At 28.9% G+C, this 26420-nt stretch overlaps 1 protein-coding gene across 1 annotated transcript; it reads left to right on the plus strand.

Annotated features, from left to right (window-relative positions):
- The first annotated feature begins 6829 nt into the window (after positions 1–6829).
- LOC124943810 (subtilisin-like protease SBT4.3) lies at positions 6830–25285 on the plus strand. Its single transcript, XM_047484282.1, has 7 exons — positions 6830–6974; positions 7177–7592; positions 7674–7768; positions 7868–8207; positions 8418–8637; positions 8720–9205; positions 24954–25285. Exons 1-7 carry the CDS (start codon positions 6830–6832, stop codon positions 25283–25285), a joined length of 2034 nt encoding a protein of 677 aa, XP_047340238.1.
- The last annotated feature ends 1135 nt before the right edge of the window (positions 25286–26420 follow it).

Below are 26420 nucleotides of genomic sequence, written 5' to 3' on the forward strand. Positions count from 1 at the left end.
ACACGGCTATATCAAAATTATGTTAATGTTAAATAAGTAATCAAGGCATGCATATATATATATAAATATAAAGATGAGTTTGATATTAATTGGTAATTTAACACATTTATTGTGCCATTATAAATTATTAAAAAAAAAATATAGCGAAAAGACATAATTATATTAAGAGAAATGATTTGGGGAGAAATTTGGAAGAGAAAATTTGAGAGAGAATTGCGCAATCTGATTCGTTGAAAAAATAACAAACTTTCTCTCTTCTATCTCTCCTCACCCTTTCTCCTCACCCTTTATGTGACACGTCATTCTTTCCTCATTTACACAAAATTATAGGCATGGATTTGAAGACTTTGTTACATCAACCATATCTTCTTGAAGCTAAAAAATAGGAATTTAACCTACATACTAATAAGTTATGGGTATTCACTACTTATCTCAATCTGTAGCAAACCTTTCCTGTTTCAGAATAACAAATTAAATAATAAACAAATCACTTTTGGGTGCTAGGATTCTTCATTTAAAATGTTGGTATTGCCCATAAGGATTTTATTTTTGCCACAACCTATATTTTCATGATGGTTGATTTTAAACTTCTGCCTTACTTATCCCACATTAGTGGAGTAGGGAAGTTTATTTCCATTTATAAATCCAGGACTTTCACTATTACGATGAACAACAATCATTAATGGTCGAAATTTTTGATTTTTCAAAAGTGGAACTCAATCGATACTCAACCAAATCGACTGAAACGATCACCCTACTATGGTGATCTTTTCACTTACAACCCTAGGCATCATCGATCAACTAGACGAAGAACATACAAGACGCCATTAATGAATTTTGACTGAAGTTTGATCCACTGGGTCGATTAATCAACCTTGTGATGCTATAAATAACCTCCTCTAGGCAAACTAAAGGCAATGAATCTATTTTGAAGCCCTCAATCAATCTCAAACGAAATTCGCAATTAAAATATTCAAAAAAATTTTTTTTATAAATTTCAAATCTTTGTATAAGGCTATAAAGTTCGGATCTGGACATTTAGAAAACTTCTAAAAAAGTTCAGGAGTGTTCCTCAAATCATAGTAAGCTTCTAATTCTATTGTATTTCAATTTACCAGTTCAAATTGAAAATTTTTACATTTCAGTTCGACTAATTTCATATACGGTTTGATTGTTCAATTTCTTGATTGGGAAAAATCCTGATATTATTTGTAAGCTTTCTATCAAAACAAAACTGAATCAATCAACCTAAATCAAAAATACCCAAATTTGATTTTGAAAATTTTCAAAATTGAGTTTTTGTTCTTGAGCTCTTACTCAAAGAACAACAACTCAAAAACATTTTCAACATGTTTCTAAGGATGTTAGGAGTATATCCAAACCAATTCAAAGTAATCCCGATCATGTTTGATCAAAACCTATTTTTTTAAAATACAATTTTAAGTTATTGAATTGATCAAAATGAACAGTCAGTGTTCTTGATTTGGTTTCATTCAACCATATGAAGTATAAGGAAATTAATGGGAAGCTCCTTATGCTTCATTAAACCTTAAAAAATGAAAATATGTTTTTCACTTCAAAATTGTTTGATTTAAATGGATCATCATTACGATAAAATAATATATCGGGATGATGTTATAAGTGATCATTGAGACCAAACGAAGCTCCCCATGCATTTAGATCAACGAATCAGGGCCCCAATCGAAATAATCAAACCTATAGTTTGATGTTCTTGACGTCCAACCGAGGGCTTAACTTGGGTTCGATTTAGAATCGAGAAAATCAAATCCTCCCCTACACCCGACCAAGAAAAATCTAGCCTTAACCAAAGATTCCTAACCAAGGACTGAGTGCTCCTCGCACACGACCAAGGATTCCTAGCCCAAGACCGAGAGCTCCTCACATCTCAACCGAAAAATCTCGCAACTGAATGAGGATTCATAGCCTAAGACCGAGAGATCTTTGCACCCCGACCGAGGAATCTCACACCTAACCGAGGATCTCTAGTCCAGTACCGAGAACTCTTCCCACCCCAACTGTGGTATCTTACACCCGACCGAGGATCTCTATCCCATGACCGAGAGCTCCCCACACCTCGACCGAGAGCTTCCCACACCCGACCGAGGAACCTTTTACCAGGCCCGAGAGCCTCTCGCATCTCAATTGAGAGTTTCCTACAACCGACTGAGAGGTATAGATCTAAGACCGATGATTTTAACACGAGAACGAGGGGGTTGCACCATAGACCGAAAGGACCGGTCCTATGGCCTGTTTGGTTGTGATTTTAAACTTTCAAAATTATTTTTTAAAATTAGAGGCCCAAATAATTTTTTAAAAATCCAAAAAATAGAAAACAACTTCAATATATTCTCACAAAAAAATATTTTTAAAAGGGCATGATTGAAATTTATTTTTAGATTCTAAAACCCTAAACTTGATATTTTCCAAGTACTTTCCTCAACAATCATCGATATCAAACTTACACTAAATAAATCAGCGAAGAAGTAAAATACCGTTGGAATAGAATTTTAGTGTAAAATAACACCTGAAAAAAAAATTCATCCCTAATGACGGGATGTTAGTGTGTGTGTTTTTTTTAAAAAGGTCAATTTATATTAAGAAAGATATTAATCGTGTAAGCACACAACGGAAAAACATGATATGAAAAAAAAGTTACTCAATAGGTTATCAACCTCGTAGGTATCGAGAAGAATGATTAACTCCCCGACCAACTTTACCAGTGTTTTGGAACGGATCTCAAAAAGCGTCATTATGAATGATATGCATCGGACGACTACGATCATTGAAAGTTAGAAAATTTCTTTCCAACCAGATATCCACCAAAAACTAATTGAGATGATAACTCAATTATCATTAGTAAAAAATGGTTTTTAACGAGTGTGAAATCTCTCGGTGAAAGCCTATTTATCTTCGGTGATAGTTATCACTGAGGGCGACTAATGCTTTCGGACGGTGTCGCTATTTCGAATATCGGTGAAGGAAAAATTATTATCACCGAAAGCATTTACTGCCCTCGGAGATAATTATATTTGTTTTACCAAGAGTAGAGCCAATTCTCTCGGTGATAATATTAAATAATTTTAAGATCTGGAAATTATTTCGATCCCTTCTTCTCCATCCCTTTCTCACCGTAAATGAACAGTCCGATGATGTTACACACATTGGATTCAGATCTGAAAATGAATGTTGATTATTATAGATAAAACAACAAATCTGAAAATTCAAAAAGATGGAATGAAGAATCAAGAACGAAGAACGAAGAACGAAGAACGAAGAACGAAGAACGAAGAACGAAGAACGAAGAACGAAGAACGAAGATTGAAGATGAACATGGCGCTAGGAACCTTGCAAGGAACATCATACTCGGTGAAGGAGATGAAACCGTCCTTATTCTTATCATGAAGATCCATCTCTCTCTAAGTTAGATGCAACACTTTCCATTTTCGTATTCTTCAAAATCCATATGGAGGATCGACACCCAGCATAGGGAACAACAAAACTAACCTTTCGGTCACATTGAACTTCCCTGCTTCATCATTCAGATAATCCTCCCATACTGGTTGAGAATAATCTCCAGTAGCTTGGTACGTGAATTCAGGGTGGGAATGTTCAAAATACATCTTCTCCCATTCCTTATCCTCCATTCTCATCTCAATGTTGACAACAAGGGGTCAAATGAAACATGATCGTGACGACGCTTGTCTCCTAGACCGCCAACAAAGGATAAGTTGGAACATAGCTTGAGCCGACGGTGATGGTCTTGCGATGATTTATTCGGAGATTGAGAAATAAGAACCAAGAAGAGAATTGATACGACAATGTAAATGATGACATATACTTTTCTCATCTCTTCAAGAAGAGAAAAATGGATCTACAAAAGCGATTAAGAAAATGTCTACAATGGTGCGAGCATTGAATCACAAAGATTAGAGCGATCATTAAATCACAAAGAAGAAATATAGGGAGGAAGCCTGGCGGAGGAGGCACTACATAAATGAATATGAAGAGAGAGAAATAAGAGAGGAAGAAAGAGTTATGCAGCTATGGGTTAATTTAGGGCAAAATATTTTAATTACTACTGAGAAAACATAGTGCAAAAGACCTTTCCCGAGTATCACCTAGTTTTGAGTTCTTGAATTGGTTCAAACTAGTCGTCAATTTTTTGTTTTGGTATCAATCAAGTATATGCAGTATAAAAAAGATATTGGATAACTCCTTACACTTCAAAATAACCTTTAAATCAAAAATCCATTTTTTTATCATAAACAATTTTGAACAAATTGATCATCATCTATAATATTAATACCTTGAGATGATAATCAACATATTTCTGGGAGCTTTGTGAAGCTACTCAAACTCTTAGATCAAAGAATTAGAGCTAAAAACGAATTACAAAAAATTCACTTTGGTGTTCTTGAGGACTGAGAGGTTTGACCGAGGACTGAAAATCTTCGGTCTTGACCGAGACCTATGACCGAGAAAATTCGACATAAGACATATAATTTCAGATAGGATCGAAAGGTCCGACCGATATTTTTGAGCTAGGACCGATATATCCGATTGAGGATTTTCTTCCAAGACCGAGGAGTCCGATCGAGGGCTGAGAGGTCAAACCCTAGGACCGAGAATCCTAAACTCATGACCAAGGAACTTAGCCCCGAGCTAGCCTTGGACCGACAAGTTTATACACCTCGGCCGAGAATTCTAGCTGAGAATCAAGCCTCCTCAGCATCTCGACCGAGAATCATCGGTACCTAGACTGATGATCCCGAGCCCAAACCAAGGGTCTCCGGACTCCGACCGATAAAATCGGACCCAAAGCCTAGGACTCCGGTCCTAAAGCATGTTTGGTTTCACTTTTTAAAATCCAAAATTATTTTTGTAATTTTGGGAAACCAGCTCATTTTCTAAAAATCCCGAGAGATCAGAAAATGACTTCAAAATATTTTTGGGATATTTTCCCAACAAATGTTTTTCCCAATGTTCATTTGACTTTTATTTCTAAACCCTAACACCCTTAAAATGACTAATGTTTTTCAGGTATACCCCTCCCTAGTAATCATCAGCAACAAATACCATCATTTCAATATTGTTGTTTCAATATTTCAAATAATGTTAAAACCTAGAAGTATGAACTAGGATCGGTAGAATAATTGGTTAAAACTCAAACGTTATACAACAAATTTTCAAAAACCAAATTTATAGGTAGAGATTGTTTTTAAAACGAGTACGGATGACATAGTGCAAAAGTCCTTTCTCAAGTATTACCAAATTTTGAAACAAAACGAAACTTAGAGTGTAAAACATGTTTGTATACGTGCACCATTTTTCTAAAAAAAAATCAATTGGCGATTATGTTTTCAAATAAATAATATTTTTTAAAATTAATTATGTTTAATTAATTTAAACCGAATTTTATAAAAAATCAAATCGTAATTTGATTACAACAGTCCCCATATTATTAAAATTTGAATGAAATTAATTATTTTACCTAATAGATTATAAAGGCAGTCAGGTATTATCAAAATCTTTAAAAATAATGTTTTAATTTAATTACCTAATTTGCTTTCTTACAAAATTGGAAAAGTTTTAAATGTGGAAATTACATAAAATCTTTTCAAATCAGTAATTAGCCATTATTAATTTATATCTTTCCAAATCATTGATATAATTATATCAATTAAAAATAAATGTACGGTAATATTTGGAAATGAGTAATAAAAAGCAAAGATTTTTAAAATAATTTTGTAATCAAGTGAATTAAAATACTTTTAATGTTTTTATATACAACTGTATAAGTTGTTTTTTCTTAATTAAATGGGTTAATGCAATTATATATATATATAATTGGATCCTAACGAATAGGAAGCTGATATAGTTCTATAATGTCAAAAACTCGTTTTGTGCATTTGTTTTACATTGTCTTGCAGGTCATTTACATAGCTTCAGTCATTGGGTTGTCCTCTGAATCAATAGATGAAGAAAGAAAGGTAACTATCCTAAAACTAATTATATATATATATATATATACATATATAATGATAAAAAAAAAAATTATGTTACTTTGTAGGTACACATCGTTTATATGGGTAGTCTTCCTGAAGGAGAATATTTAGCTCGACTCCATCACATGGATATGCTCCAAGCTTTAGGCCATAACAATAAGTTTGTGGTTAATTTTTATTTTCATTTATGTTTTATTTTTCTTTTGTTATTTTTTTTATAAGATTAAGAGAGATATTGACATATTGTATGGTGTTGTTATGAAAAACTTTTATATTATTTTATCTTCTAAAGAAATTTAGATTTGTTTTCATAGATAATGAATTGGGCTTTGTTCCATAATTAGCCGTCTATATTATAGTTTTTCTATAAGAACTTTTAAATAAAATAAATTTTCATCTAGTAACTTTGAATATGAACAAAAATAAATATTAAGAAAAACAATTCAAATATAAACCTAAGAAACGTCATATTAATTAAACATATTTGAGATTAATTTGTTTACTAAAGTTTTATTATGAAAGTTACTCACTTTATGTTTATATCTATGATTAGGATGGTGGAAAAAATATTGGTGAGAAGTTATACGAGAAGTTTTAATGGTTTTGTTGTTAATCTAACGGAAAGAGAAGTATTAAAGTTGAAAAGTAAGGATTTATATTCCCAAAAATCTTTTTTTACTTATAAACAAATACTTAAGAACATGTTATAATTCATTGCAACTATATATATAGGATTTGAAGGAGTTGTTTCTATTTTTAAAAGTAATCAATTGAGAACTCAAACTACGAGATCTTGGGATTACATGGGATTTCCTTACAAACAATATCATCATCGCAATCCAACTCTGGAAAGTAACATCATAATTGGGCACCTGGATAGTGGAGTGCTATTTGAGTCAGAAAGTTTTTCTGATTACGGTTTATCCCATATTCCAAAAAAATGGAAAGGTGTTTGTAATGGAGGCAAAAATTTCATTTGCAACAAGTAATGCATGCATGGTTCTTTTTTCTAATTAATTAATTAATTATTATGAATTTTTCATCTAATTAAGTATTCTATATATATATATATATAGGAAACTAATTGGAGCGAGATATTATAGCCCGATAGAATCTTCAAATTGTACTGATGATCATGGGACACACACAGCTTCTATTGTGGCTGGAAATCCAGTGAAAAATGTTAGTTTTTTTGGTATAGCAAATGGAACTGCTAGAGGAGGTGTTGAGTCGGCTAGAATTGCTACATACACCGTGTGCAGTAATTTACTTTGTGATGATCATAATGTATTAGCTGGATTTGATGATGCAATTGCAGACAACGTCGACATTATCACCATCTCAATTTCTTACGATACCATAAAAAATATGAGTGACGATGTTATTGCCATCGGCTCGTTTCACGCTATACAAAACGACATTTTGACCGTAAATGCTGCCGGAAATAATGGAATACATGGTTTGGGATGGTCAAATGGAAACGCACCATGGATTTTCACAGTGGCAGCTAGTGCAGATAGAAAAATTTTAAATAAACTTATCCTTGGAAATGGCCGATCACTGATAGTAAGTATTATTAATAATGTAGTTTAAGTTATTTGATTAATATATAATAATATGTAAATGTGATTTTGCATGCAATAATAGAGTACTTCCGTGAATTCTTTTGATGAAAGTAACCATAGCATAAGGTTGGTGTATGGAAAAAGTGTCTCCAACCATTGTAATGAATCCTTTGCAAGGTACATTAATTAATTAAAATCCTTGCACATGATTAATTTGCTTAATTAATTAATTAATTGAATCAATATATATTCTAATTACATTTCATTCACATGCAGGCAATGTAATGTTAATTGTGTAGATCCTCATTTGGTAAAGGGAAAGATTTTAGTATGTGACTCTCTACAGCCAGATGTTATCACAACAGCTGGATTTGCTGGTGCCAGCGGGGTCATTTTTCGACAAGATCAGCAATCAGAAGATGAAGCTATTATCGTTTCTATACCTACCGCGATTCTTAATGAATCCGATTTTCGTTATATTGAATCATCTTACCTCAAGTCTAAAGTATTGCACTCAGCACGCATAACAAAGAGTGATATTATAAAGAATCATATTCCCATCCTAGCTTCTTTATCCAGCAGAGGGCCAAATACAATTCTTCCCCAAATTTTTAAGGTATATTTATAGACTATAGTAATTGACAGATTTGTAGTATTGCTTTGGTCCCTTAATTATCAACACAATGCATGCTTTTTGTACGTAGTTCAATTGTCGATCTTTTGATTAATTACTTATGATACAACTAAATCTAATCTAATCTAATCTAATGTTAGACGTTATTCTTTTGTTGTTTTCTATGCATGCATGCATGGTATGTACGAGTAGCCTGATATAACTGCACCGGGAATAAATATCTTAGCTGCATATCCTCCCAAGTTTTTTTATGCATCTCCAATTAAAAACTTTCATAGTCTCTATAGCAATTACTCCTTCTTGTCCGGAACTTCCATGGCGTGTCCTCATGTTGCTGGTGCAGTTGCTTATGTGAAATCAAAACATCCTGATTGGTCAGCTTCTGCTATTAAATCATCTCTTATGACTTCTGGTACGATAATTGAATTATAATAATTCATTACTTAAAATTTTCATGAATCATGAGATTGAATTGATTCATGACTTTCATGTAGCTCGTAATATGAATGGAGAGTACAATTTAAATGCTGAACTCGGGCACGGATCAGGACATATTGATCCAGTGAAGGCTGCATATCCTGGACTCGTGTACGAGACATTTATTGACGATTATTTTAAAATGTTTTGTAGTTTAGGCTCGGAAGGAGACAAGTTGAAGAATATTTTAAAAGGAAAAAAGAAATGTCCAAAACGGATAATTAGAACATATGCAAAAGATCTCAATTACCCTGCAATGACAGCTTCAATCCATGAGAATTCATTTTTCACTATTCAATTCTCAAGAATCGTAACAAACGTTGGACATGCTAACTCTACATATCATGCAGAGATTAGTGGAGGAGATAACACAGTCTATGTCAGTGTGGAGCCAAATGTGCTCTCTTTTGTCCATCTGAAACAAAGAAAACCATTTACTGTAACCGTTAATGGGCAATGGTTGAACCAAGATCACATCTCTTGTTCTTTAATTTGGTTTGATGGTACTCATAGGGTGAGAAGTCCCATTATCTTGTATCGATCATCAATTATTTAAATTATCAATTATTGATGATTTGTACCTTACTTGATAATAAAAGATTTGATAATTGTGTCAATATACTAAAGCCAGAATTATCCAAAAACAATGTGTTGATGTTTTTATGTTGAGGGGGAGCAGGATTATCAATTAATTGTTGATACACCCTCAACATTTTAATGATTTTTGAATAATTTATTTTATTTGGTTCGTACATATAATTCATAGACGCCGTTCAGTGATCATATCGAGATAAATAGTTTAAGGTTAGAGTTGCTATTACATTTTATTAGTTGCGAAGAAGTGAGGCATGAGCAGCGTGATTCAAAGATTAATGGTTCATATATAGTTTGGTTACATTGGAAAAGTGCACTAACACTATGTTTGTTTCGTATATCAATCTGTTTGATGACTTGTCTCTTTTTCAAATTGACATTTATGAGGGTTTTCTATATATTTTAATGATTTTTGAAAATTTTATTTGAATTTTACAAAGGTTTAGTTGATACCCATACCCGCAAATCAGTGATCATATATATAGTCATTGTTCTATATATATAGGCCAAGTTCAGAACAAATTAACATCATAAATAACGATAGACATCAACAAAACAAAAGAGATTAAAATGTTAATTATCAATATCTGTAATCAACTTCATCAATCATATGATCAATTTATAACACATAATCATTTTCTCATGTAATTAATAACCTACACTATACATAAATACCTTAGCGTGAAAGTCCTACACGGCCTTAATTAAATCTCTTAGTATATATACTTGATGCTAATTAAACATAAAATTGGGAAATTTCATGTTGTTTCTTTGTATAACTAAATAATTAACAGTAGATTCATATGACATTGTTGATCTGATGAATACATGTTATATATGCTCTTTTATTGGAACAACGTACTAATATATAGATCCAATACAAATGTTTAAAGCATGGTGAAGATACTTTGATTGAAAATGTGTTTCCAGCAACATTTAACTTAATTTACTCATGTTCTTGTCATCCTACACGTACTTTTTTTTAAATAGAGACCTACGTACTTACCTACTCATCATATCCTACATTCCTACCTATCTAACTTCCAATAAATGTAAACCTAATTAATTCAAAACCTAATTAATTCATAACCTACTCATACCATGTACTACTTATATCTATCTAATTTTTTTTAATGAGATTATCCACGTTAACAAAAGATATAAGGACTATTTTAAAGTTTGAAATTTCGTTTAACACTGTTAGCTAGCCGGCTTTGGTAACGATATTAAATTAAACCTTGAAACATAAAATCTAAAGCCTTGTTCGTTTTGAGTTATTCAAACCACTCAAATATTATTTCACTACTTCTATCATTAATTGTACCATTTTCCAAAATACTAAAATACTTTATATTTAAATTAATATTTTTTATTTTATTATTATATATTTATACTTTTTAAGTCATCTTATCAAAAATATTCTCATCTTCCTAAAATCATTATTTATTTTCCATTCTAGGTTATTAAAATGATCCGAACCAGAACTTTAATAATAATCCCAAAAAGATTAAAGGTAGAAAGGACATAAAATTTAGAAAATTATATATGGTAATTTTATTTTTTATTAAAAAAATATTGCAAACAAAAAAAATGATAAATATTATTATTTTGTAAGTGATTCTACTTAGCTCGTTTGAGGAAAAAGTTATTTAAAATTTATCTGAACTTTATTAAAAAAACAAAATCCTTTTTTTTTATGGAATTAGATAAAAATAAAGTTTTTTAAATTTTCTTACTAGTATATGTTAGGATCTAGATCGACGATGGTGGACCAGGGTCCGGCTAAAGGATAATCTCTGACAACACTCAACGGTTGGCACTAATTCGGTTAGGAATTAACACCGGTTTCAATACTACACAAGCTATCACAAACCCTTGAACCGAGTTCAAGTACGGAAGTGGTTTGTTTCAGATTGAAGCAACACACAAGATGGATAGAGATGAGATTTGGAGAATATCGGTTTGAAGGTTAGTGAGGCAGTTAGGATGATATGAGTCGGTTAGAATAGAGCCGACAGAAAATAGAACACAGGACACAGGTTTTTATGGATGTTCGGAGATAAAACTCTTATGTCACACCTTCTTCTCAAACAACGAGAAGGATATTCACTAAGGAATACTCACACACAATACACAATCGAGTCTTATTTACTGCTCGATAATCACTCTTTACAACTCTCACAGAGATTGTAATACACTTTACAAATGCACACTTAAGCTTTGAATCTTTTAGAGAGATAAGGGATTTTGATCACTTTGTAATTTTGTAGTTTGTTCGCTCACAACTCTTCTGTATGTGTGTCTATATCTTCTTGTTATTCAGCTTCTCCTTTTATATGTGAAATGTGCCAACGGTCACATTTCTTCAACGGATACCTTCAGGGCAATCCTTGAATCTGATTGGTTGAGCAGAGGATCAGCTAGCATAGCATTAAATGTGGTTTTGGTTTCCAAGACATGAATCAGACCGGCTTCATTTGTCTTTGCTTGATTATAGCAATTGTCGGTTGGTCAGTTGTCTGCACCTGGGAAGTTGCTCTTTTGACTTATACCAAAATGGTAACTTTTCTTCAGGCAATCTTTTGCAGCCTACAGATGATATGAATATGGCAATGTCACAGTCTGATCCTTTGATGTAATCTTCTGCATATACTCAAAGTGTTTATTTGCACCAATTTGTAAACTGTTCTCAATTTGATATCCTTGACTTCTTTCTCTAAATAATCTTTTCGTTGGATTTGGATTGTATGTTTCACTTTATGTTTACCGGTTGTTCAGTTCAACTAGATAGCTTCAGGTTTTAGATGTCATTTGCTTCTTCTAGCCGGCTTGATTTATTGACCGGATAGATATCTTGACCGTTCCTGCACAATAAGTTTGTTGAGTTAAGTTCTTATTGATCGGTAATATTTATCTAACAAATTTATCTAACAGTAGATATTAATTAATATTATATACATATATATTAATACTATTATTTTTTTAAATGAAAATTTTTAATTTATATTAAAATAAATTCTTAAATATAATAAAATAAATATTAAAAAAACTATTCATGGGATCAGATCAGCAAAAGTTATAAAACCTTTACATAATGAACGTGAGAGTGAAAACTGGTATAAAGCTTTGCAGTAAACCGCTTTCCAATGATATCTTAGTTAAGAAATAGTGGGTCTCCCTGGGTTATCTTATTTCTGTCATACATATTAATATATTAATATTAATCTTTATTAATAAAGAAATAAAACTTTAAATTAATACTAATTTTATAAATCACTATTATTAAATTTTAAATGTAATATTATATAATATATTAGGTAATAGTTTTATTTATATTTTAATTTTTTTATTTAATATAATTAATAAAAAAAATGAAATGAAATAATTTCTTTAATAGATTTAGAGTTAGTTTATACCAAAAAAAATTAAATCAATTTTTTTTAATAAATATTTAATTTAGATGAGATATTTATAATTTAATTCATATTTTTTATTTAAATATATTCAACTTTATTTTTTTAGTATAATTATTTGAACTACTTAAAATTTAAATGATATATTAGATAATATAGTAGTTTTATTTATATTATAAATTTATTTTTATTTAATTTATTAAATTCATTTGTTTTCGGCTACACCCGATTATGAATTTATTTATATTTTAAAACTTTAAAGGTTGGTTTGAAATTAATTTTTCTTTCACCTTTTTGAATTTAAATTGATCTTTTTAAATACACAAAATATTAAAATAAATATAAGAAATATTTTACCAATTTGTTTTTTTTTTTATATTTTTAGGATTTAAATAAATAATTCTTTTAAATAAAATGGATACAACAATTCATCAAAATTACTTATTTTTTCTTTTAATTTTTTTAAAATTATTTTAATATGAGATGTGTACAACATCTATCCAAATAATTTTATTTTTATTTTTGGCCTTAACTCTTAATTAATTTGATTAATTAACACATTAATTATTCTTAATTAATTGTTTCAAATAAATTTTTGGCAATGGGATTAATTATTTTGATCTTATTTATTTAAAAATAATTATTTTAATATTATAAATTGGAGTGTAAATGTTTAATGCTTACATACTTTTTAATTTTTTTTGTGTATTTTGTAGGTTAAAAATGGAGCCAAAATTAATTGAAAAAAAAATAATTTCAAACAAGCTCCAAAGTTGAAAAGAGGTTGTGATCTAGTACAACCGGAAATAAAGAAAACAAATGCAGTAGGTCGTATGGTCATTGGATGAGCGCTGAAATCTCATCCAACACACCACAACCAGCCGCATTGCCCGCTGCAATGAAAGGAAAGCACTGTCGCACATTAGTATGTCAACTAACGCGAACATATGCCCAAGTGTCCGCGCTTAGGACAAAAACGACGTCGATGCTCAAACGCGAAAGGTGCAAACAACGTTGTTTTCATCTTTAGTTTGTGTTCTTCCTCACAACGAACGAAATGATGATCCACCAGATTCTTTGATTTTTCAAAGATAGAACTTCGGCGTTAGTCCATAATATTCGATGATTCGAAACCTGAAATGATCAGTAATCATGCCCTAGAACAATCAACTAGATGAAGAACAAACAAAATTCATTAATGGCCTTTTGTCTGAAATTCGATCCACTTGATTGATCAACCAATATGGCTGGCTATAAATAGCTTCCCTCGGCCAAGACGAACTCAAGGATCATAATAATAATCCCTCAATCCACTTCACACAAAATCCTCCATTAAAATTTTCAAGCTTTTATTGAAAATTTTGAAATCTTGTGTAAAGCTTAAGGCTCGGTTATGGGTAATCACAAAGTTTCTGAAAGAGTTCAAGAATGTTTTTCAACTCACTATAAGCTTCCATTCATGTTGTAATTCAAATTATGAATTCAAATTGAAATTTTTATATTTCAGTTCGACTAGTTGTGTATACTTCTTGATTATTTAATTTTTTATTAGAAAACGATTCTGAAATCATTTGCAAGCTTTCTATATAAATTAATTTGAATCAATCGATCCAAATCAAAAATACCCAAACATTATTTTAAAATTTTTCAAAATCTGGTTTCTAACTCAAGAATAGTGACGCAAAACCTTCCTAACACATTTCTAGGGGTGTTACGAGTATGTTCATATCAATTCCGATCATGTTTGATCAAAAACCATTTTTTTATAAAAAAAAATTAGTTCTTGAGTTGGTTAAAACGAACAGTTAGTGATCATGTTTTGGTTTTATTTTATAATAACATGTATAAGGAAGTTGTTGGTAAACTCTATATAACCAATAAAATCATCAAAATCTCGATTATTGTCAAAAACTATTTGAATTACATGGGACATCATCCCTATCGAATGATGCACCGGGATGATGTTATAAATGATCCTTGAGGTTAGACGAAACTCTCCATCACTTCAGATCGAAGAACGAAGGCTTCAATCGAAATCACCAAACTTGTAATTGGTGATATTGGCATTCGACCGAGGAAATCAGCCGGGTTCGATTTCCGAATGAGAAAATTGAACCCTCCCCTACACCCCGATTGAGGATCTTCCGTATCTGACCGATGGATCAGCGTGTGACCGAGAACTCCCTCCACCCGACTAAGGAATCCTAGCCTCGACTAAGGATCTTTCACATCCGACCGAGAGTTCAGCGTCCGACCGAGAAAGTTTTAGCCCGCGACCAAAGATGGGCACCCGCGACCGAGGAGATTGATCTTAGGACCTGTTTGTTTGAGATTTTAATTTTAAAAATTGTTTTTTCAATTATAAGCCACAACCCATTTTTTAAAAATTCAAAAAAATTGAAAACAATTTCAAAATAGTTTTAGAATATTTTCATTAAAATATTTTGATAAGGGCCTATTTGAATATATTTTTTCAGTTTCCACCATAATATTCGACATCAATTGCATGTATTAGCATTTAAATATTATTCTAAAATTTTAAATGTAAGAAAAACATGTGCATGTTCAGAACTTGAAAAATAATTGGTTAAATAAAGTGTAATAAAACCAACTTTTCAAAAAGTTTAGACATTTTTTTGTAAAATATAGACCGTTTTTTAACGGTACAGAAGATATAGTACGAAAGTCTTTTCCCGAGTATCACCAAACATCGAACTCTAATCGAATCTCTAGTAAAATTACGTTTATATACGTATACAAACATTTTATTGATTTAAAATTAAAATTAATTGACGACTCTTTCACCAAATAAACAATCTTCTGAATTAATTATATTTTTAATTAATTTAAAATATGGATTTCTTATAAGTCAAATTATGATTTGATTATTTTAAATTTAAATATTATTTAAAATGGATCATAAAAATTAATTATTGTTATGATTAATTAAAATATACATTTTTTTATAAATTTTTAGATAATATTTTATTAAAAGATTTTCGACACGCAAATTGAGTTTCAAATTTCTCGAATCTCAATTTTTTATTTTTTATTTTAGAAAGATTTTTTTGTGGGGATACAATAGGCTTTTGATGATAATGTAAATATGTTTGTGGATGGAGTGGACAATAGAATATTTAATTTGAGTTAACAATAGTTTTAAAAAAAAAAATTATGGTGGAAATATATGTAGAATATATAGGAAGAGTAACTATTAACAAAATCTTCTAACAAATAAAATTTATAAACTTAAATATTAATATATTTTTAAAATTAATTTTGTATTTTATAATTTTAATAATTTTACTAGATAATTCAATTTTTTTTCCTATTTTTAATTCAAACAAAAATTAACAATTAAGAGAAATAAAATTCTAATATTAAATAGGAAGAATTAAAAATCTGATCAGCTTGGTGACCTGCCATGCATCAATCAATAATTATATATAGGAAAAAGAATAATATTTTTGACATCCATGAATGAACGGATTTATTTTCAGTGAAATTTCAATTTCTCCCATGCCATGGGTCCATCACACGGGTTAATTTGTTATGAATTACAAATTTACATGTATATATATATATGTGTGTAAAACATCAATTAATATTGGTTACTAAGTATTTTGTACTTATAAATCTTTTATTTTGTAAAACTAATTAAGCTGGAAAGTCGACAATATCGCGGACCATGATGATCTAATTGGAAAGGCATTAATTAATTAAATAATTGCAAAAATAAAACCTTACATTAATTACACAAAATATCCTAATTAACATCAATATTGAGAAATGGAGTTTGGCTGTATTAATAATGTATTTAAATATATTTGGTATATAGTAAAGTAAGATGTGTCTAACTATATATATATATATATATATATATATATATATATGACTATGATACAAACAAAACAAATATATATTGCACAAAAACATCTCTTCTTCTTCTTCTTCGTGGACAATCCAACCATTTTAATTTGTATTAAATCTTGGCCGGCTTTCTTCATAAAATGATCCGATACTGTTGGAATTTCAATCCTTATTCATTATTTATAGGCAGGCTGGGTGGTCTTTTTTTTCTTTTTTTTTTTTTTTTTTTAAGGATATAATGTAAAATATTTTTATTTTTTTTATTTAGAATGTACGTTTTAGTATTATAATTTAAGTATTTTGATTTTTATAAAATATTAATAATTAAACATTACTAACTTTTAATAATTTAAGAGTTATATAAATATTTAGATGATCAGAACTAACCATGGTCATGTCATGACTTTGATTAATTTAATTAGTTCAATTTTTTTATATTTATCTCAACCAATTTTGAATTAGTTTCATTGATAGGTACGTACGTGCATGTGAGATACTTTGTAAGATTTTATTATATGACATCTTAGACCAAGGCCATTAAATTTTATAAATGTTTATTTATTACCTCACTCATCAATGAAACTAGCTAATTTTAAAATATATATTTTTTTTTTATTAATAATAAGATTAATCAGGAATATAAACTAGAACTTGGGGCAATATATTAATTCAAAGGAAGGAGATAAATGAATGGATTTAATGTAAAACCTCTTTAAAAAAACGTTGGAAAAAAATGTTAAGATTTTTTAATTTGTAATGTTTGAAACATAAACTAATCAAATTAATTTTCAAAAAAATAACCAAGATTATTTTTCCAATACCCACGTGAAACAACCTCTTGTTTTTTTTTAGTTTGACGGATTTATTAAAATAAAAATGATTGTTTTTGGCAAGTTGCATGTAGTTATTGTATATTCTATAATGTCAAGTTGTACATAGTTTTCTAAAGAAGACGAGACAATAAGAAAGATCAGGATGATAGGTATATGACATGCAGATGAAATAATTCAAATTTCTATGTCACTTTGTAATTTGTGATTTCTGTTCACGAGAAGACATTTCAACTCTAACTTGAAATGGTTGAATAATAAAAGTTTAATAAATTAGATGGACATAGTATAAATCGATGAAAGCAAAAGCTTGTTGATCATGATTTAATTGATTATTTCAAAAAAAAAAAAAATAACTATCACATAATCACTTATCTTTTCAATGATCAAATAATTCGGTTCATCAAGTAAAAAACAAAACAAAAAAATGGACCGAAAGAAAAACAAATTGAAAATCTTCATTATAGAGCAAATTGATCTTTTAGTGTAAGATTATATATATTATTTAAAATTAAAGAAAATATACTTAATGATAAACTTAAATTAGTTTGTGAATTTTTCTTTATTATGTTTGAAACTATAGTCTTATAGATGATATGGTAAGAGTTTTTTAAATACTTGTTAATTATACGTCTCATTTTTATTTTTCAACTCAATTAGGAAACTGAAAATAATATTTAAAAAAACTCAATAAATTAATTTATCGTATTAATATTTAAAATAAAACATGTTAGTTTCTTCACGTGAATTTCAAGTTGGTAATCTCGTTAATTCATTGCGGTACAATTATTTACATAAAAAGTTGGTAATGTTATTTTCATTTTTTTAAGTCTATTCAAGCTTCTCCCAAAATTAGCTACTAGTATCCACTTTAATGTAAATTATATTTATGGTGTCCTTTTCTTCTTGTCTATTTATTTTTCATTCCAAATTATTATTATTATTATTATTTTAAGGTGGGTGATGGATTAGTTTTTATGATCAATAATTCAAAAAATAATGCTTCAACAAAAAAATAATTTTTGCTTGATGATAGACATGCAAACAAACCATAGAAAGACGAATTATTTCTGATCACAACTTAATATCTATTTTGAGAAAGTTTTTAATATGTGACAAATTCATATGTAATTTGACTCATTCCAAATTAGACAAAATGTAATTTTTTGGTTCAATTAATAGATTTGGATGACATTGTTTATTAATTAATTATATAATATATATATTTGAAATTAGTATAACCACAAACCCATGTCCCGCAGTTTAATTTAGAGTTTTTAAACAAAATATTAAGGGGTTAGCATACTTTTCTAAAATATTTTACAAGAAAGTACTTTTAATATTTTGTTTGTTAATTTAAATTATTAAATATATATGATTTGAAGAAGGCTACTTCACATGGTTTTTTTTTTTTTTTTCCTAAAAAAATAGCAGTTTAAGTGTAAGGTCAAGTCAATATCCCTGTTTTTTTTACATTTTTATTGAAATCATGTGATGCATAATTTACCTAACCCCATAAATGATGTAGAATCATTTATAGAAAAAATAGGTGCAATAATTCAAATGTAAGTATTACATTTCTGCAATAATTATTTGTTTAATTTAATTTAAAAACCATTTACTTGTCACAACAAATTAATATATATATAAGAACGAAGTAATAACACATGAACGAAGTCAATTAACAGGAATAAGTAAAATGACACTCAAATTATATCTTAAAGTGCCATTGAGAATGAATTAGTATTTTATAAAGAGTTATTTATCTTAATTATTGTTGTAGTTATTTTTTAGAAATATAAACTTATAAATGAACGTTATCTTGTTCGTATGTACTCGTATGTGTGATAAAAAAAAGTATAATTAATTGTTTACTAATATAAAATGTGTGTTAAGTTATTAAAGATATTTTAAATCAAAACTTTATATTTTATTTTATCTTTTGAACAAAAAGTGTACAATTAACCTATTATAAGGTTAAAAGGTTTTGATAATTAAAAGTGACCATAACATCAAATATTCATTTGTAATAAAAAAAATATCATACATTTGACTCGTTAAAAAATTATATTTATAAATTAATTAATATGAACTTATGAAGGCACCATATAATGAAATTAGTTGTTAGAAAAATTATTGTGTTAAAAAGACAAGTGTAGAGAGGTTAATTAAAAAAAAATTAATTAGACAATATTAGAAGCATGTATTGTTTTGTTTTTAATATTAGACACCAAAATAACATTAACACTAGTAAGGCAAATTGGGCCAAAATTTTAACTACATATTGGGTGGACAACAATTTCTTTAATATTTTAATATATACTTTTAATAGTAATTTATGTACGGAAAAAAAAATTAAATGACATTCTTGAAATGTAAAGCACCATATCATGAAATGAGTTTTATTAAGATAAATTACTATCAAAGTTGAAGTTGATCAAATAACTTTAATCATTAAAAATATTAGAAGGAAACATTGTACAAGGTTTACTATTTTGTTTTTAATATTAGACACGAAATAACATTATCGTAGAGCACCAATTATATAGATTTAGCCAATTTTTTAAATACATATTTGGTAGAAAACAATACATATAATTAAAATTATGTACCTTATAATTTGTGTTTTTCAAAAAACTATTAAATGACATTCTTAAAATGTGAAGGCTCAAGGCACCATATCACAAAATGAGTTACGTTAGAAAAAATAAGTTTTTAATTTTGAAAAACAGTAATAGAGAGGTTGATAAAAAAATTAATTAGACAATATTAAAAAGGAAACATTTGAGTTTACATCCATTTGGTTCATTAATGATGCATATTAATAGAAAATAAGAATTAAATTAAGTTTCAAATCCTGCACATGATGATGTGTCAATAATAATAATAATAATAATAAAGGGTCTATGACAATTGAGTGTGACATTTAAATTGCAGATTTCCTTATTTGAGTAAGGTGAGCTGCATATACATAAAATAAATTCAATAAATGCTCAATTAAATTTATCTAGAGCTATCATAAATGTCAATAATGTCATGTGTGCTTGAAGTTAGAATAAATTGCTAGGCATACCAAATATGATAATTTGTTTTTGCTAATTATATAGAAATTAAGAATGAAATTTTTTAACATGATAATTATTTGTGCTTGAATTAGTTAGAGTAAAATTAGTTTAAACTAAGTTCACAAAGTTTTTTAAACTATTCTTTTATGTTACATATTATTAATTATTTGTTGTTTTAATATGTATCTCATGTTAAATATATAATAATATTTTCTTAGTTTGCAAAAGGAAACATCTTGAGTCTATAATATATATTTGGGGATAATGTTTGGTTTGTGGATATTTGTTTTACTAAGCTTGTTTGAGCTTGTTGCTATACAATTTGTAATCCGACATTTTTTTGCGATATTTGATTATTTTTCAAATAACCCCTACCAAAAAGTTCAATATGAATTTATTTGTGTCATTCATAAATGGACATCTTTAACGACAATCATTGTGGTTACAATGAGATATTATTGTTTGCGCTCATCTAAAATTCTCACGGATCTAATATCATTTTTTTCAAGATTTAATTAGGTCTCCTTCATTTCATGAAAGTGGCACATTATTCGAGTTGACATGATCATAATAATTATTTTCAACAAATTGAGGCACTCTTAATTAAGAGCTTTTTAAAAATACTTTAAAAAGAAATTACTTTAATGTTTTTGATTAATTTTGATTTTCTTTATATATATATATATATATAATTTGAAGAAGCTTATCTCACATGATTTTCATCATCCCTCTAACGTGAAAAAAAAAAGCTTTAATTTTCATTTTTTTAATTGAATGAAAATGGAAAATGTTGGTTTAAAATTTATTTTTAAGATATCTCAAATAATAAATCAAAATCAAATATAATCATAATTAAAGTTAAAATTTCACATTTAAATTATGAACTTAATTATCAAATATTAATAGATGGTTACAAACCCGCTAATTCACTCTTTCTCAAAATAAAGCCTAATAGAATTAAATTGACTTAGCCCACTAGATATATAGATAGATAGCTCAAAAACTAGATATAAACTTTGACAATTATTTCAGCAATATATATATATATATATATATATATATATATATATATATATATATATATATATATATATATATATATATATGCTAGTATTGCAATATAGAATAATCATTTTGAGTGATTAGTAGGAAAATTGTAAGAAATCACTTGTAGGTAATTTGAATTGTTTTGTCAAAGTACACAATAACATAAATATGCAATTGTAATAGGAGAGAGATCGATTGGATTAAATTTAGGACAATTTTTATATAACAACAAATATATTTTAATTTCGTTATAAACAGTTGATTGACAAATTTATCACAAAAGAATAGATGAAAGGTCGTTTGAAGAAATGAAAACATATTGCAGAAAATTTGGCATCAAAACTTGATAGTGATAAGAAAAATTCAATAAAATATAAGTAAAAAGAAGTGACAAAAAAATGAAAAAAAATGAAAAAAAAGGAAAGGTGAGATAATTAGAAGTTAGGCCTAATGATTTTGTCTCTTGGTTTCTATCTATGATTGATATTTGTTTATTGAGATTAAATATGATTTGGGTTGTGTTTAGACATAAATAAAACAATTTGAAACAATAGTGATACCAAACATTTTGTGGTTTGTGGTTCTAACAAAAAAACTAATTTTTTTTTTATTAGTGTACAAACATGTTATTAAAAAATAATAATTATTAAATAACTATTAAAAAAGAAAAAAAAAATTAATTTTAATATCTTTCATATTCTTTGTCTTTTCTCTTATTCGATCAGGAGATAAAAAAAAAAAATTGAAGGATGATTGATACTAATGTTTTTATAATCTATTCTTATTATAAGAGAACTCATTAACAGTGGCGGACCTACAAAGGGGGCCTTGGGGGGCCCGGGCCTCCCCCAACCTTACAATAATTTGTTTATATATATATATATTTAATAAGCCACTCTTAGTCTAGTTGGCTTTGTAGCTCAACAGTGAACCTAAAGTCAGGTGTTCGAACCTTGCCTCACCTTAAATTTATTTATCATATTTTAAAATATAATTTTATATAATAATATTATTTATTTTGAAATTATATTTATATAACAATTATACATTATTTTTTATTTATTTTAATATAATAATACAAATTACTTATGAGGGTAAAATATAAAAATTAAAATAATAATAATTTTTTATATTTCTTAATTTTAAACTATTTTAAAAATTTATAAGAAAATATAAATTAATATTAATAAACAAGTTAAAATAGTTATATTATTTTTGTATTTTTATTTTTATTAATATTTATTTTTTTTTATATTCTCATAAAATTAGGCTGAAACATATTAAATTAGATTTTCATATTTTTTATATAGTTAGTTTTTTATGAATTTGTTTTTGTGTTATATTTGATGAAAAATTTATTGGGAATTACAAATGAGTTATCACTTTGCCTACAAAGAGGAGATCAAAATATAGTTCAAGCCATGTTATTGATTGCGAGTTCGAAAAATCAATTACAAAAATTTAGAGAAGATGGATGGCATGATATTTTGGACCAAGTTAACAGTTTTTGTCAATTACACTCAATCTCAATACTTGATATGAATGAGCATATGATAATTGATAGCAATGGTAGGCGAAGAGGAAAAGGAGAACTCATCACTAATCTTCATCATTATCGTGTGGAAATCTTTTGTCAGGTATAATAAATATTATTTCTTATCTATTAATAGTTATTATATATTATATATTATCTATTAATAGTTATTATTTATTATTTAATGCTAGGTTGTTGACTTGATTATGCAAGAAATAAATAATCGTTTTTCAGAAGTTAATACAGACTTACTTGATTGCATATCATGTCTTCATCCCAGAAATTCATTCTCCAAATTTGATATTCGTAAACTCATTCGTCTTGCCAAACTTTATTCTGGAAATTTCACAGGCAGTGATTATTTATTTTTGGAACAACAACTTCGGGCTTACTTATTTAATTTGCGAGATGATCCTCAATTTTCTTCAATTGAAGACTTGGAAATTTTTGCTCAGAAATTGGTTATAACAGAAAAAACATATAGTTTTTCCATTGATTTATCGATTGATGGAGTTGGTTTTAGTTTTACTAGTTGCAACTGTATCTGTTGAAAGAGTTTTTTCTGCAATGAAGACCGTGAAAACTGATTTGCGTAATCGAATGGAAGATGAATGGATGAATGATAGTTTAGTTGTATATGTTGAGAAAAATATTTTCTCAACAATTGAAAATGAGCCAATATTGCAATATTTTCAACAAATGGAATCTCGTAGAATAAATTTGTCTTCTTTTGTACTGACTCATGGACAAGAATAATTTAGTAATTGTGCTTATTAGTATTTTATAATTGTGTTTGTTAGTATTTTATGTAATTATCAAGTAAAATTTTAATTAAAAAATGCATTTATTTGATCGCCAAAAAAATGCTACGTTACTATGTATTCGGCCCCCCCGAGAAAACATTTCTGGGTCCGCCACTGCTCATTAATGTTCATAATGTAGATGATTATGTTTATTTTATTGGGTTATTATTGAAAAATAATTAAATTATTAATTTTTTAAATTTTATTTCGAATAGCATTTAATTTAATAGTAAAAAAGATTTGGAACAATCCTTTAAGTTAGATAGGGATTTGAATCTTAAGATTTTAGTATTAATTTTTTTTAAGTATAATATATATAAGCGGAAGATTTTTATATAATAAATATAGAAATGGGTATAAACCAAGGAATGAATTTAAATTATTTCCAATTTTGATCTTATTGATATTAATATTTCTCAACTTTGTATAATACATCTTAATTTATTTAAATACATCAGTTGATTTATGCCTATTTCCAACTTGGTAGAATATAATGTATTAATTACTAGTTAGAAATTTTAAGTCCTATCTACTTTTCCTACCAAACTTTTTAAAATTTGATGACTAGGGCAAATTCATTGTGGGTAGTCTATGATGACGTGGCTTCTTGAGATGACGTCCATAAATTAAAAATAATGACTTCAATATTGGAATTAATGGGTTAAATGGATCGACAATTGCTAGAAAAAGTGGAAGGGATACAAATAAAAAGCTCTTGGAGACCTATAAATAGGTGAGTCTAAACATTATAAAAAACACTCAATTGAAAGAACATCCCTTTCTTTCTATCTCATATCTTCTCTTTGTTTTTCGATCCTTATGTATTGATTTTCATATATATATATATTTTAGTTCGCCTGAGTAATACTTGTGTGTTAAGTAATTACTGGGTTATCCCGTTGTATCCTGGGAAATAGGCGTCTGTTTAATCCTTGAAGCACAATCGGAGGGGACGAATCTGTTTTAAGGAAACTGTATTTTGTATAGGACTTGGTTTGGAATTTTTTGTTCACGTTTTGAGTTTATTGGCATAGTTTCTAACAGACTTTAAACATATTCACTTTCTTCTACTCATTACGTGTTATTGATTTTCAGTTATGACTATTAAACCAAATAATGTTAGCGTTCAAGAGGAAACTAATATCATTGCACGTTCTCCTGTGATTCATACGCATAACACCCATGATGAAAAACCGAAAATGTTCTCCGGTGTGGATTTCAAGAGGTGGGAACATAAGATGTTGTTCTATTTAACGACTTTAAACTTGGTTAGATTTCTCATTAAGGATGCTCTTATGCTCCAAGAGGGTGAGAGTAGTGTTGAGTCCATCAGTGTGTTAGATGCATGGAAACATTCTGATTTCCTATGCCAAAATTACATATTGAATGGACTAGTCGATTCATTGTCCAATGTGTACTTTGAATGAAAGACGACTAAACAACTATGAATCTCCCTCGATAAGAAATATAAAACCGAGGATATCGGGGCCAAGAAATTTCTTGTGGCTCAATTGAAGACTTGATTTCGTTCTGGAGATTTAGGAATTTGTTAAAGAAAGGTTACATCTTGTTTAAAAATTTGTCTCATTCGAAACATTTCTGGATTGTTTATGTCAAGGTTGCTGTCTAAAGCTGCAGACGAGCTTTCTTGGTCTAACCTTGAGCTGATAGATTGAAAAGTATCATGCCATGGAGCCATAGCCTCCATGACTATGCGTCGAATATTCTCAAATTGAAGAAACTATTCCTCAAAGTGAGATGGAGTGGAAATATGATAGCCAATCGGAGCACAACAGACAGGTCTAACATGATGAGAACTGACCTCAAGTGACATCTCTGGTTCTGTTTGAGCTCGTTGACCGATCGGTTCTAAGGTGGGATGAGCAGGAGTCGGTTGCTCTAGAGGAGAGATTTCACAACCGATCGGTTGAGGATTTTTAATTTGATGAGGAGGGGAAGGACCCTTGTCGACTGAGGATGAGAGTTTCGAGAAGCCTTCATTTTGCTCGTCTTCTCTCTGGCTTTCCTCAGACCCGGAGGAGTTGAGGCTTGATGCTATTTTGTTAGCAGAGGTTATTTTCAATCCTTTTCCAATACGCTCCCAGTCCTCTATTGCAAGAGAAAATTATTCCTTAGCGCATGGTCCCCGAACCTCATAACCATCGAACATATCATGTTCATCTTAGAGAGTCTTCTCCTGCTCGACTAGACGTTCCTCCTCTTCGAGCAACTGCTCAGTGCTTATAGTTTGAGTTCGGCCTTGAGAAGGAGGCATATCCTCAACAAAATTCAAAGGCTCGTCCTCGTCATGGTGATTCATATCGACTCGAGGAGTAGGAATGTCGGTTTCTTCCGAGTTGGAGATTTTGCCGTCGTCTATATATCTAAGGGTAGTAGACATGTATTCCTCCAATAGTCCGTTTAGATAATTAATTACGTCCGCATCTGTTTTGGCAGTGTCAGCAGACGGATTATAGTTCTTTTTGCATGCCTTGAAGAAGGGAAAAATAACTCGATCTCTTGCATATGCTTCTACGAATTCGCTCTTTTTAAGGGTTTCGA

This window comes from Impatiens glandulifera, chromosome 6, assembly GCF_907164915.1.
Source record: "Impatiens glandulifera chromosome 6, dImpGla2.1, whole genome shotgun sequence".
Taxonomy (NCBI): domain Eukaryota; kingdom Viridiplantae; phylum Streptophyta; class Magnoliopsida; order Ericales; family Balsaminaceae; genus Impatiens; species Impatiens glandulifera.

Bases quoted from the DNA above. Each gene is read 5' to 3' on its own strand.
- LOC124943810 (XM_047484282.1), top strand. From the start codon at position 6,830: ATGGGATTTCCTTACAAACAATATCATCATCGCAATCCAACTCTGGAA. The intron at 6,975-7,176 runs GTGTTTGTAATG...GGACACACACAG, and splicing joins TATTCCAAAAAAATGGAAAG to CTTCTATTGTGGCTGGAAAT. The intron at 8,638-8,719 runs GTACGATAATTG...ACTTTCATGTAG, and splicing joins ATCATCTCTTATGACTTCTG to CTCGTAATATGAATGGAGAG.